General features: G+C 45.6%; 1 protein-coding gene across 1 annotated transcript; it reads right to left on the reverse strand.

The window, feature by feature from the left end:
- Positions 1-14912: 14912 nt before the first annotated feature.
- Positions 14913-15518, reverse strand: LOC120696043. Its single transcript, XM_039979204.1, has 2 exons — positions 15479-15518; positions 14913-15399 (listed from the first exon to the last, which is right to left on the reverse strand). The coding sequence occupies exons 1-2, from the start codon at positions 15491-15493 to the stop codon at positions 15109-15111; spliced, it is 306 nt and encodes a 101-aa protein (XP_039835138.1). The 5' UTR covers positions 15494-15518; the 3' UTR covers positions 14913-15108.

Here is a 15518-nt window from a genome sequence, read left to right on the forward strand (position 1 = left end):
TCTCTGAATGTGAACTATCTTGACAGTTGAGGCTATGTATGATGTCTTCCTGAAAGCTTCAACTGGCACAATCTATTAGAGAGACCACATTAGTCACATAAACAACATGATTAAGTATTAATCGTGTTGTAACTCATCATTTGTTGTTCACAAACAGCTACATAACCATATCCACAAGGCCACAAGGTCAAGCATGCATAGAGCCACTATATACTATATCTTACATATATGAGTTATTGGTGCGTTAATAAAAACCAACAGCATTCCGATTATATTTTTATAAAATTTTCGGTACTAATTTTGTATTTTCCGATTTCAAATGAATTAGTTATAATTTTTCAGATTTTAAATTAGATTTTTATTAATATATATTATAAAACTATCTGAATTTAATATTCAAATCACTTCTCCAGATTATCCGATTGGATATCCGATATCCGACGGATATTACCCATATTGTATCCGATATCTGAATAAAGTATCTGAATTCGTATTCGATATCCGAAAGAACATCCGGATATTCGAAAATGATTTCTGAATCACTATCTGACCCCTCTCGGTTGGTCGGAAAATATCCATACCATTTACACCTAGGGGTGGCAATGGACCATGGCCCTGGTGGCCACTTCAGAGTCCAACTTGGCCCTTAAATTTTTCATCTCAAAATTGTATAGGATTAGAGCCCGGCCCTTTATGTGGGCCAAATTTGACGGTCTGTACCACCTTTATTTACACCTCTAGCCACAACAACAATGGCAGAGCATCCATCCAATAGACGAAGACGGCGGCAAAGCTTCCGCCCAGATGATGATGGTGGCAAAGCATCGGCTAAGTGGCAAAGAATCCGCTAGAGATGAAACCATAGTGTAGATGCACAAATGGAGCACCGACAAGAATAGATAATGACTGGAGCCACTACTAGAAAACGGGTCTTGGGCACCGGCTGAGAAGGGCTAAAGGCACCGGTTTCCCAACTGGTGCCCCGCAACCGCGACCAATGGCCTCGCCTTAATACACCGGGTTTTTCAACCGGTGCCTTAGGCTTCCATTGATACCGGTTGGAAAGACCAGCCGGTACCAAAGAGGCAGCCACGCTGACGTAAGGTGGCAGCCCCTTTGGTACCGGTTGGTATTTCCAACCGGTACCAATGACATTTTCCCCTTTTTTTCCAAATCCAGTTTTGTTTGTTATATTTATTACTGTTTATTCTTTTATAATTGCTAAACGCACTCAAGCTCTACAGTACTATACGTTCATTGGTCGTTCGTGTTCGTTTTCAGAGAATATTTGAAACTAACTAAAAGTGAAATGCGAGCATATAATTAAGCTAATTAGATGAACTAATATATTTACAAATTTACAAACATCAAGGCATAATGTTTAAAAATATTTACAAATGTACAAGTCATGTTAGCAGTCCAACTACTAGTCCCGTCAGGAGGTCGACGGAAGTCCTCTATAGATGTGACCGTCGTGGTTGAACTCGCCTCTAGGATCTAAGATCTCGTTCAAAATGAATCCGGCGAGCTGCTCGCACACGGCATTGATCCGATCAGTAGAGTAACATTCATCCCCCATTTGAGACATCTATCATTTAGGAAAAAAGGATTAACATCATGTGCGTTAGTACAATTATGAAAATATACTAGTGAACGGTTTGGATGTACTCTCGTTTCTTCATCAGTAGCCTTCCCGCATGGAGTCATGATGTGCAAGTAGTCGCATATGTAGTACCCGCACCAATCAGTTCCTTGTTGTTGTCTCGCACACTTAAGGAGAAACAAATAAATTACTCAATTTATAGAACAATTTGGGATTATATACTTAACTAGATAAATCTTTATGAATGAACATACCGGATAATCTTTGTTAACGTTCAGTTCGGGCCTCCATTGACCACGTCCTTTGTTATTTATCACAATTTTTTTCCAAACCCTGCGCTCAAAGTTAAGTTTGATATTCAGGAATTGTTATTAACAGAAAAAGGATTTGATTAGGCAAACTGAACTTACCTGTTCAAGGGGTCTATGATATGTTGGATTGCGGACTTTGGATTTCTCATTGAGTCAAAGACTATAAGATTGCCGGTCTCTACGGAAAGTATGAGTAAAATCCAATGATAACTGCAGATATAGATAGGATATATACATAAATGTATTAGACAACTTAGTATTTATTTAGTAATATAATAGAGGATTGAGTCGACCAAGGCTTACCCAAAGTTGTATGGTATGAATATGTAGGATTTGTAACTTTGCCTAGTCAACGAATCGTACATATTTTGGCACGTTTCCTTGTAACTTTCGTTGATCAATTTCTGGTTGACTAGCAAAGGAGACATGAAGCCGATCTGATGGTGCCATCCATGTTTTCGGCTTCTTTGGGTCTCCTGTCTAAACAATGAAATAGAAATTTTATAATGCACACATATAATTATGTTCATGTTAACAAAAAGTATTAATGTAGAGGTAAGTGATACTTACAAAACCCAAATGGTGATGATAGAGGCGTCGAAGGCTTGTCGATGGTAAATGTGATATAAATTTTAGAAGTACACCCAAAAGTCGTCCTCCCCGCGAAAGAAATCATGGTCACGATACTTGACTCCAAACATTTTCCCTTCGTCTTTCGCCATTCGCAGGTACCATCTATGCAAATTGAACATCTGCGTGCCTAGACTTTTCTCCTCTTCCTCAGTGACAAAAGGTTTTCCATGCTGGAATGGAGTAATAGTGCGAGCGACAGGGATTTTTGCCTCCACATGCCCCATTGCCTCCTCTAGCATTAATCCAGTTTCAGAAAGAAATATTGCGGCCTGTAGGTCCGCCTGGAGTTGTACGTCTGTCGGGTGTAGGAGTGGCAACCCTGGCACCCGGAGGGGCTCGAGTTCTTTTTGTTGTGTGCCAAGCTGAGGAATGGTCTTGCCACATTTTTTCTTCAGATTTCTCACCTTGTGTGCCTTTGTCAGAGTACGATCATAGTCCGAGGGTAATCTTTTCGGTTTTGGTGGGTTTTTTAGGTTTGCGAGAAGCTTTTTCCCTAGTTCTAGAGATACCTCTTCCCTCGGCGGGAGGACTTTAGGCTTCAATTGTTCTTTTATATATCGAGCAGTCTCCTCTTCCAACTCCTCAGCGGTTTTCTCATAGGTTAATTGCTTTTCGACCGTTTTCTGCTTCTTCTTTTAGGGTCCAGCCACTGGGAGGGATGCTGTCTTTTTCTTTCCCTTTTCTGGTGCAGGAGGAGTTAGAGTACTCGTGGCCCTTTGCTCCGGCGGAGACGGTGGTGAAGGAGGTGGCAGTGGGGACGGTGGTGAGGTAGGCCGCGGAGACGGGCGATCAGTCTGCATGGGAGCCGTTGTGCTTGCAGTAAGTTTGATGTCGGCCTTGCGCCATAGAACGACCCCGTGCAGTGCGTCTCCCAATGTCTTCTCTCCATCCCCTCCAACGAAGTCGAGCTCAAGATCCTCATTGTTTCCAACTATCTGCTCGACTGTGACGGAAGTGTAGCCAGGGGGTATCAGCCTTCCATGAATTATAGTAGAAGGATTCAGGGGCAGGGCTGACCCGTATGCGACATGAATGGATATATTTCTTGCTCGCACATGAAGCTCGCACGGTGTCGGCATGGTGACATCATCCACTGGATACCTCTGGTCATCTACCGCCGTTGGCTCAATCTGGGGTTGCTTTTCCGCTTGTATGTCGGGCGCCGCTGTGGATGCACAGCTACTGCGTCGCTGAGAGGCCGAGCTTATCACAACATCCGGGTGCGACCCAGCAGTGCCCCTTTGGCTTAGAGCTAGCTGCACCACGTCATTGACCCTGGCGTCCATCTGAGATTCCAAGGATGCAACCTTCTTGTTCATCTTTTCTTCTATGGCACGAAGTTTCTCTTCTTGTTCGGCTCTGCTCTTTCGGTGAGTCTTGTAAGAGGGATCTCTGGCCCAAGCAACTTTCCATGGGACCACGCTGATGCCGCGGGCTCGTCCAGGGTGTTCTGGATTCTTTAATGCCCTTGCCATCTCATCATTCTCCCTTTGAGGATGGAATGTTCCTTGTTGAGTCTCATCTATTGCAGCGACTAGATCGCGGGACACTTCTTGCATATGCTCGGGCACGACCAAACTTCCATCCAACTGGTTTAGTGTCACGCCATTAGCAAATAACCACCACTTGGATCTATCCGGCCAATCCCAAGTCAGTCGGCCTGATGCCTCTATCCATAAGGTCCTGCTCCATCTTCTGCCATTTTTTAACTGACTTCTTGTACCCGGCAGCCCCAAGGTGGTGGCTGTACTTCTTATTTGCTGCATTCACCTTGGCTTGTTCGGATTTTTTTTTGGCCTTCCTCTGATAGTTTGTATTGTTTGAACTCCTCCCAGTATGGTTTAACCTAAGGAAGATCGTCCCAGTTTGGCTCCTTATCCTTCTTGATGTAATTGGTGTACAACTTCTTCTTGAAAGTTGCAAAGGCAAGGGCCATCTTTCTCAAGGCACATTTCTTCACAAGTTCTTGGTCAACTCCTTCAGAAAGAGTGAACATATCCTTGAGTTCTGCCCTTAGCATTTCCTTCTGATGTGCAGGCACGGCGTGTTGCTATTCTTCGGGTTTGGTCATTTTCCATAGTCTTGTGGTGATCGGAATTCTTGCCCGAACAATAACCCCACATTGGTTGACAAATTTTGTGCTAGCATCCTCTGGAGCACTTGGACAGCCCTCTGCGTCCACTTCTGTGACAATCTGTCTTCCCTCCATTTTCTTGGTTGGCCGGCGTCTCCCTTTTGACTGGCTCAATGAAGTCAATGCGGAGGTCGACTAAATTACAAAAAAGATATGTTAATCGCAAAACTAATCTACCGAAGTCATCATCTTCTTCATCGGCATCTCCAGATATATTCAGGAACGAATCAGCTATCCGAGCATCTTCTTCAGCGATTGGCTGGGTGGTGTTGGCCCTCGTATCTTCGTTTATTGCGTCCAACATGTATTACCCGGTGGCCTGCTCATCACCGAAGGGGTCCATCCTTAACTGAAACCGTAAAAATGTGTTAGAGTATGTGTCCATCCTTAAATGAAGCAGGAGAATTCAATTCTTTGAACGAATATGCATGTTTGAGAGAGAGTGTGTGTGTATATTAGAGGGACAGAGAATGAGAGAGAGAGAGTTAGTGAGTGTGTGTGTGAGTCAGTGTGTGTTAGTGTGAGTGTGTGTGTGTCTCGAGGATTGATACTTTATACAATTGTGTTAGAGTGTGTTAGAGAGAGTGAGAGAGTGTGTGTGTTAGAGTGTATTAGATAGTGTGTGTTAGAGGGAGAGAGAGAGAGTGTGTGTGTGTGTGAGTGTGAGTGAGTGTGTGTGTGTGTGTGACTGAGTGTGAGTGAGTGAGTGTGTACAAGTGTGAGTGAGTGTGTGTGTGTGTGTTAGTAAGTGAGTGAGCGAGAGACCGAGCGTGTGTTTGCGTGTTAGCGCGAGTTTGCGAGCTCGATCTTACAATGGAGCTAGAACTGTTCTATGCGTTACAGCGATCGCGTGGACATAAAGAACACCTAAAACGGAGCTAGAACGCGAAAACTAGGCTAAAAACAAGATCTAGGGGCTTAACTGTAAGAAAAACAGAGTTTCTGGGGGTTTTCTGCAAAAACCGAGGGCCTAAACATAATTAACAGTTAGATACAGGGGCTAGCGCACAAAAACAGCAGGTCTGGACCGCGGGTTCTAAAAGAGAAAAGCGCAGGGGCCTAAGTGCTAAAAACAGGGTCAAACTAGGAATTATTTTTGAACTAACCAGGACGGCGGGTTGATTTCTAAAAAGCTCAGGGTCTCTTTAGCAAAACTGCCAGGCTGAAGGGGTACGCGTGGATCTTGGCCGTCGGATCCTGATCTGGTGGCTCGGATCAAAGGGGTACGCGCTTCTAATCTTATGCGTCTACTTGGGATCGGACGGCAGGGAAACATCCCGCGCGCGGGGCGGCGGCGCTGGGTCACGGGACCTCTGCTCCGCGGCGGCGCTGCGCGGGGGCTCACCGGACTTGGCCTAATCTGGTGCTCCGGGGCTCGATTTAACTCGGTTTTGAGTCTAGGAGGGTCATCACGCCATGCGTGATCCACCTGAGGCGTTAGCGAGGCACGGCGGGGCTCTAGGCTGCGTGCGCAAGGGCGATGGCGGCTCTGCGTGGAGGAGCTCGCCGGCGTGCGCGCGTTCGCGCTGCGCCGGGCTCACTCAGGTGTGCAAAAACGTGCCTAAGGCATCTGTGTAGCATGGGCAAGCCCGTGCGTGACTCGTGCGGGCTGTGCGGAGTTGCAGAGGGCTCGCCATGGCGAGTTCACGGTGGCCTGTGGAAGCAGATCCGCAGGCGTAGGCAGTCGGTGGCGAGGTCGAGCGGCGGTGGCACTGCTCCGGTGACGGGCTCGGGCGGAGAGTGTGCCGGGGAGGTTTGCCTCGACCTGGTGAAGCTCTTTGGGGGGTCGTCTTGCACGGATTCGGCGCGGATGAAAGAGTTCACCGCACGGGTCTCGATGGCGGCGTTCGCGGCGGCGGCGAGCGGGGTTCCCAGCGAGCTCCGAGCGACCTGCATGGGGAAAAGCGGTGTGTGAGCTTGAGGGAGGGAAGGCGAAGCTTGATAGGGGGTTGTCGTGGTCTGGGGGTGACCGGGGATGGGTGCTCCGCGGCGGGGTGGTGCTCGGCGGTGGCAATGGCGATGGCGGGCGGCGTTCCAGGGAGCAGGGAGGAGAGTGGGGGCTCGGATTGGGGTGGAATGGAGAGGAGAGGGGGTGTACCTGTCGAGGCGGCCGGGGAGAGCCGGACCGAGGTGGCGGCGCGAAGGGGAGGGGGCGCCGGCGCCGAAACGGAGGCGGAGGCGGCGGCGGCGGCGCACCAAGACGGGTCGGGCGGGGGTGGCTAGGCGTCCAGGCGGCGGCGTCGCGGCGGAGAGAGGGCCGGCAGTGGAAGGAACAAGTGAGGAAGAAGGAAACAGGGCAAGAACTTATATATCCCAAAGGCCTTAGGTACCGGTTGGTAAGTCTAACCAGTGCCTAATAGGGCCTAAGGCACCGGTTTGTAAATCACCCGGTACCTAAGGTAACCCATAGACACCGGGTGATAAGTCCACCCGGTACCTTCAGCCTACAACGGGCGGGAATTGAAAAGTGCCTAAGACACCGGTTAGAAACAAAAAATCGGTGCCTAAGGCTTCTAAAATATTTGTACTTTAAGCCTTTTGCCGCCAGTGAGATCGATAATACCGTGTAACGCAGTGGTAACCCTAACTATTCTAATCGCCGAGGCCCGGGTTCGACTCCCGCGCGCCCGTTTTTTTCGCTTTGGTACCGGTTCAAAATCAAATAATTGAATAGTAAATCATTTAATTGCATAATAAATCATTTTAATTGCATTATAAATCGGATAATTGCATAATAAATTATTTAAATGCCTAATATATCTAATAATTGCATAATAAATTATTTAAATGCACAATAAATCATTAAAGTGTATAATAAATCATTAAAGTGCATAATAAATCGTTAATGTGCCTAATAAATCGGATAATTGCATAATAAATCATTAAAGTGTATAATAAATCGGGTAATTGCATAATAAATCATTAAAGTGCATAATAAATCGGGTAAATGCATAATAAATCATTAAAGTGTATAATAAATCGGGTAATTGCATAATAAATCATTAAAGTGCATAATAAATCGGGTAAATGCATAATAAATCATTAAAGTGCCTAATAAATTTTATAATTGCATAATAAATCATTTAAATGCATATTAAATCTGATTATTGACTAATAAATCAGGTCATTACATAATAAATCTAATATTGTTCACGAAAAATATTACAACACATAATCATTCAACTAAGGGAATATTAACGATGGTTCGCTTTACAATCATCCGTTCATTATGATCATGACGTGCGTACGGAGCCTCCTATTCGGCTAAAAGAATACTTGTGTCAACCTCCACTGCGAACGGAGTCATATCTTCAACCTTATTGTATTCTTCTTCATCTGTGACATCGTCGACTCCCACAATTTTTTTTTCCTGCCAGAACAATATGACGCTTTGCCTCATCTCCGGCACCTACAAAACTTGATTTATTCCTGGACTTGTCCTTTCTCGGTTTGCTAGACATGTCCTGCACATAGAAAACTTGAGTGACATCTTTAGCTAGGACGAATGGTTCGTCTCGATAGCCAAGCTCTTTGAGGTCTACCGTTGTCATTTCGTACTCGTCGATATCGACACCTTTTCCTGTGAGTTTAACCCATTGACAACGAAATAGAGGTATCTTCAACGGCCCATAGACGAGTTCCCAGATCTCTTCAATTCAATGTAACCAAAATATGAGTTCGTTTGGCCACTAGAGTCGGTGGCATCTATACGGACACCACTATTTTGATTGGTGCTCTTGTTATCTTGGGCTCTTGTATAAAATATGTAACCATTAATTTCATATCCTTGGTACATCAGGATTGAATTTGCCGGACCCCTGGCCAGCCAAGCTAGCTGCTCATGAATTTGATCGTTGGCCATGACTTCCTTCTGCAACCAGGTGGCGAATGTATCGTTATGATGTTTTGTAATCCATGTCTCAGACTTCAAAGGGTATATGCTTCGCACAATTTGCATGTGCTCCTCCATGTATGGAGCCACCAAGGCTGATTGTTGCAAAACTGTGAGATGTGTTTTGCTCAATGTGGCATGATCTGTGGTATTTACTGATTTTCTTCCAAGTGTGCCCTTTCCAATCAGCCGCCCCTCATGACGTGATACTGGAATCCCAATTGGGCAGAGTTCTTCCACATAGTCAACACAAAATTCAATGACCTCCTCTGTGACGTAACCCTTCGCAATGCTTCCTTCTGGACGAGCCCGATTACAAACGTATTTCTTTAGGACTGCAAAGTATCGTTCAAAAAGGAACATATTATGAAGGAAAACAAGACCGAGAATACCAATCTATTTGACCAGGTGAACTAGAAGATGCATCATAATATTGAAGAATGATGGAGGAAATATCATTTCAAGACTGACTAAACTTTGGACAACATCCTCTTGTAGCCTGCTTAAACTCGATGGATCGATTGCCTTCTGAGAAATTGTGTTGAGAAATGTGCATAGCTTTATGATTGTTGCTCGAACATTAGCTGGTAGAATACCTCTAAGTGCAACTGGAATCAATTGCGTCATCAACACGTGACAGTCATGGGACTTTACGTGTGCGAATTTCTTCTCTTTCAAGTTCAGTAGCCTCTTTATATTCGAAGAGTAGCCTGATGGGACCTTGATACTGTTCAAACAGTCGAACATACTTTGCTTCTCTTCCTTACTAAGAGTGTAGCACGCATGACCTAGATAATGACGTCCTTTATCCCTTTTTTCTGGATGTAGGGCGGCCCGTTGTTTCATACGTTGAAGATCTTGCCGCGCTTCCAATGTATCCTTTGGCTTACCGTAGACACCAAGGAAGCCTAGAAGGTTCACACAAAGATTTTTTGTTAGGTGCATTACATCAATTGCGCGGTGGACGTCTAAGACTTCCCAATAAGGTAACTCCCAAAAAATACTCTTCTTCTTTCACATAGGTGCACGTCCGTCATCACTCTGCACTGATCTGCTGTTGGGTCCTTTTCCGAATACTACTTTTATATCTTTGACCATTTCAAACACCATTTTCCCACAACGGTGCCTAGGCTTGGTACGATGATCTGCCTTTCCATCGTAGTGAGCATGCCTCCTCCTTAATGGGTGCTTGATCAGAAGAAATCGATGATGACCCATGTACATGATCTTCCTACAGTGCTTGAGGTACATGCTGTCGGTTTCTTCTAAACAATGGGTGCATGCCCTATAACCCTTATTGGATTGTCCGGAGAGGTTACTTAGTGCTGGCCAATCGTTGGTGGTTATGAAAAGTAATGCACGCAGGTTAAAATGATCCTCTGCGTGCGCATCCCACATACGAACACCCTCATCTTTCCACAACAATAGAAGATCCTCAATCAGTGATTTCAGATACACATCTATATCGTTACCGGGTTGCTTCGGGCCGGGGATAAGCACCGGCATCATAATGAATTTCCGCTTCATACACAACCAGGGAGGAAGGTTGTATATACAGAGTGTCACAGGCCAGGTACTATGGCCACTGCTCTGCTCACCGAAAGGATTCATGCCATCCGTACTTAAGCCGAACCTTATATTCCTCGCATTATTTGCAAATGTTGGGAATGTTCTGTCCACTTTTCTCCACTGCGACCCATCAGCGGGGTGTCTCAACATATTGTCTTGCTTACGTTCTTCTTTGTACCATCGCATCAATTTAGCATTCGTTTTGTTCATGAACAAACATTTCAGACGTGGTATTAGAGGAAAATACCACATCACCTTGGCAGGCACCCTCTTCTTGACACGCATCCCCTCAACGTCGCCTGGATCATCTCTAGGGATCTTATACCGGCATGCGTTGCATACAGGGCATGAATCCAAATTTTCATACTCACCTCGATATAGGATGCAGTCATTAGGACAAACATGTATCTTCTGTGCCTCTAATCCTAAAGGACAAACAACTTTTTTTGCCTCGTATGTTGTCTTCGGCAAGGTGTTACCCTCAGGGAGTAAGTTTTTTATAAGTTTCAGCAACTCCTCGAATCCTTTGTCAGACAAACCATTTGATGCCTTCCATTGCAATAATTCCAATGTGGTATCCAATTTCTTTTGGTCTTGTTTGCAATTAGGGTACAACAATTTTCTGTAGTCCTCCAACATACGCTTCAGATCTCTCGATTCCTTTTCTGTTTCGCAACCTTCCTCAGCTTCGCGCAGCATCTGACCAAGATCATCTTCTACAACGTATCCTTCAGTATCTTCTTCAGGCTCGCCCATTGCAGTGTCATTGAAAAAGGAATTATAATTGGCTGCAAAGTCAGGAATCATGTCCTCTTCTTCTACATTATTATCCAGCACAATTCCTCTTTCGCCGTGCTTGGTCCAAACATAGTAGTTCGGTATGAAACCACTATTGAACAAGTGACTATGGATGGTTCTTGATGATGAGTAATCCTTCTCATTCTTACAAAATTTGCATGGACAACGAACGAAATCGCCATACTTGTATTTCTTGGCCGCTTCTATGAATTCATGCACGCCATCCATGAACTCCTTTGAATGCCGGTCGGCCATGTACATCCATTGCCGACTCATCTGGGTCCACAATACATTTATATACATCATTGTACTGTACAAATAGTTCATTCATACTACCAATTTATAACAATATATTTATATAATTGATAATGCATATAACTATAATAAATAGATACTATTCACTTATCAAATGAATTGAAAAAACATATAAATACAATAATTTGATAGTATTCAAATATCAAATAAATTGATAACGTATATAACTACAATAAGATGCTACAAATAAAAATAATTATCACATATATAAACTAAATCAAGTAATAACTGTTTCTAAAAATTAATTGCTAAGTTATAAAGAAAAATAACTAACTTTTTTTCAAAAAAAAGCAAAAATTCGCCTCCCTTCACCCCACTCAGCTGCCATGAACAGTGAGTTCAGGGCAGCTTGAGAGGGGGAGGGGCTGGGGTATTTATAGGCTCGGGCCAAAGGCACCGGTTGATTTCAATGACCTGGTGCTAAAATTAATTCAATAGCACCGGGTCAAGGCACCAACCGGTGCCTTATGCCCGAGCTCCTGGCAGCTGCCACGTTTCATTACCATAGGAACCGGTTATTCCTATAAACCGGTGCCTTTAGCGCAGTCTTCATTTGGTACCGGGTGGTGGTTCAGACCGGTTCCTATGGTGACGCATTGGAACCGATTGGAACCACCACCCGGTGCCAATTGCCCTCCACAAGGTTGGTCGATGGCCAAAGGTACCAGCTGTTGTTGCAGCCGGTACCGATGGGCAGCAGCTGGTACCTTTGGCCAGGACCGATGGCCCATATTCTAGTAGTGAGCTATCCCATGACCAAAATTGCCGAATAGTTGACCGTGACAAACAATAGGGATGCCACGCCGGCGGTGAGACTCTCCCCGGCCGCCGCTGACACTATTGTGGAGGCTTTGCCGGGGAGGCTGCTAAAGCACTGGCCGCCGATACGGCGCAGACTGGGGTGAGAGGGACCGGGGCTAAACGCCATGGACCGGCGGCCGGCCAGCCCCCGGACACCCGCCGAAGGAGGGAGGACGTGAGCGGACTAGCCCAGGGGAACGTAGATCCGGTGAAGTGGGGTGGGGTGGTGTGTGTGGGGGGGGTGTGGGTGTGTGTGTAGGGTTGGGGGGTGGTTCGCAGCCCCAGCCGCCGTTGCCGGCAAACAACAGTGCAGGACCATAGTTTGGAGGCTCGGGAAAATGATATGGTGGAGGGAGGGAAACTGCTTATCATTCATCAAACTATAAACCCGTGGGAAACTCGATCGTACTACTAGGCATACCCAATACACACAGCAACCTACGGCACTCGCCAAGTCTCCATAGCCGATTTGAAGAGTAAAGTACAACAGCGGTCCCTAAACTTGTTCTGGTGTATTATCCAGGTCCCTAAACTCTTAAAATGCATTTTTGGATCTCTGAACTTATTCTAAGGTGTCATATAGGTCCCTAATCTCTCAAAATGTATTTTTAGGTGCATAAATTTGTCCCGCGATGCCATGCAGGCCCCTAAACTCTTAAGATGCTATTTTTAGTTTAATATAAATGTTGTTTTGCTACTTTAAGTTAATAAAAAAATCTTTTTCTACTTTAAATTAATAAAATCGCTATTGTTATTTTTATTGACAAAGCGCATGCAAAATATAAATAGTTAGTGGAAAATATTCAGGAGGAGCATTGATGTCTCCATGTTAAATGAGAAAACTATAATATCCACTGTTGATATTAAATGATCTAGATTAACCCATGATGTAATCTTAATAAATTCGGCATTAAGATGTTCTTAGTGGTAACATTTCTAAATGAATCGGCTGAAAAAATAGTTTAATAAACAGTTATTTTGAATACAATTAATTAATATCATTTAAGGATATAAAAATTTATCTTGAGAGTTTAGGGACCGAAATGGCACACTGAGACAAATTTGGAAATCTGAAGATGTATTTGTAGAGTTTAGGAACCCGAATAACACTTTCGAACAAGTTTAAAGATCTAAAAATATATTTTGAGAGTTTAGAGACCTATATAGCACCTCGAGACAAGTTCGAGGACCGTCCATGTATTTTACTCCGATTATTTGAATAACTGCTGTCCACATGGAAGACAAGGCCAAGACGTCGGCTACCAATAAGCATTTTATTATCTGGCAGTGTGGATGGCTGTTCATGAGGAAGCCGTACGTTTGGTTAAATGTATATAGATTATCTCTTATTAATGCTCGATATTGAGCTAGCTCGAACTGGCTTGGTAAGATAACGTGTCAGCTTGGCTTGTTATCTTTGCGAGCTAAAAATCAGGCTCGCCTCGGCTCCTTTGTGAGCACGAGCTGGCTTGGTTAGCTCGTGAGCTAGCTCAGAAACGTAACAACAGCCATGGCCACCGGCAGTAGGAGCAGAGCAGAGGTGCGCGGCGAAGCGGAGCCTAGGGGCCAAGGCAGCGCCGAGACGCGCGGTGTTTGCAGATCGGCTGGCCGGAGAGCGCAGCAATAGAATGAGGCAACCGTGCGGCGCTGGCAAGGGGCAGGCGCCCGGGCGGCGCCAGCTTGGGGCAAGCGACCAGCGGTTGGGCGCCCGGGCGGCCCGTGCGACGCCGGTGGGTGGGGTGGGGGGTGTTCTGCCGGGTGCATTGCCCGCTGACAAAGAAACCAGGAGGGAGAAGGAGAAATCAGGAGGGAGGAGGGGGGATCGTGAGGCCAGCGGTTAGGGGCAACTCGGCTGATGGGCATACCCTATACACAGGAACCTATGCCACTCACCGTAGCCGATTTGAATAACTATTGTCCACATGGAAGATCAGGCCAACACGTCGGCTACCAATAAGCATTTTATCTGGTAGTGTGTGGATGGAGTTGCTGTTCAAGAGGAAGCCGTACGTTGTTTAAAGGTGTATAGATTATCTCTCGTCAAGAGATGCCTTGATAATTAACAACCTATGAACTATGATCGTCGGTCGGCAATCTCATGGAGGATGCAAATCTGCATCCACTACCAGACCGTCCAAACAGGCGGGTACAAACACTACGGGAAACAGTGGGTTTGCCGTGTGCCAAAGCACACGGCAAAGACCCAAAAACACTCGGCAAAGGATTTGCCGTGTGTTACACACGGTAAACAGCGCACGGCAAAGCTCGGCCGGCATACAGGGTGTTTGCCGTGTGCTCTTTTTCGGGCACACGGCAAAGCCATTGCCGTTTGTTTTATCGGGTCCACGGCAAAATAAAATTACCCCGTCGACCCAGCATGCCACGTGGGCTGTTTGCCGTGTGCCACATGGTCAGGCACACGGCAAACAATGCCACATTTGCCGTGTGCCACGTGGCAGCTTTGCCGTGTGCCTTGCCATGGCACACGGCAAAAAATGGTGGCACACGGCAAAATTAATTTTCAGATTCTTTTTTTATTTAATCACAAATATTTCAGATTCCAATCAAATTAACATCACAGGCAATTCATATATATTTGCATCAAATGTCACGATCATTTCATATATCGCAATGCATACAAGCCCAAATGTAGTCGATACAAGTCCATACAAGCACTGGTAGTTCATACATGTCCATATAAGCACAAGTTCAAACGATAGTCTATACAAAGAGTGCATGTCCATACAAGCACAACTCACGACTACGGCGGCGGCGGCGGCGGCGGCGGCGGCGGGTGCTGCGACCACGAAGGGTTCTGCTGGAATTGCTGCAGGTAAGTCACCCATTGAGGAGGCGGCCACACATTATGAGGCATCGGCGAAGGGGACATTTCTGTTGGCCCATCATTTGATGCCGCCGATTGAGGCTGCAAATTCAAAGTCATTAATTTGAAGTCTTTGTTTCTAAGACATTGTTTCTAAGACTTTGTTTCTAAGTCATTGTTTCTAAGTCATGATAGAGTTGTCTATTAGTCAAATAAAGATAAATGAAATTAGAAGGTTGTGAAATCGCTCATAGGAGTAGGGGTAGCTGCACGCGCAGGGATATTAGTCTGAGTGAATTGCGGTGGCGAAAGACCCATTTGCGAGCCCAGAGTCTGCATGAACTGAAAAGCCAGGGCCAGCTGCATCTGATTCTGCTGGGAGGCTTCCTGTGTCTGCCGAAGGTCTTGCTGCATCCTCTCCCACTCGGCCGCCCACGCCTGCTGCTGTGCCTGCTGCTGTGCCGCCCACGCCTGCTGCTGTGCTAGGAGCTGTGCTTCAAAGTCACGTTGCATCTGGGCCTACAAAATTAGATTGCATGGTTAGAGTACCAAGAAACAAATGTCAAAATTAATAAACCTTTGCTGTAACAGAAATAACCTTCAGTGCCTCCATCTGGATCTCCGTAGTGCTTTGACGT

This window comes from Panicum virgatum, chromosome 2K, assembly GCF_016808335.1.
Source record: "Panicum virgatum strain AP13 chromosome 2K, P.virgatum_v5, whole genome shotgun sequence".
NCBI lineage: Eukaryota > Viridiplantae > Streptophyta > Magnoliopsida > Poales > Poaceae > Panicum > Panicum virgatum.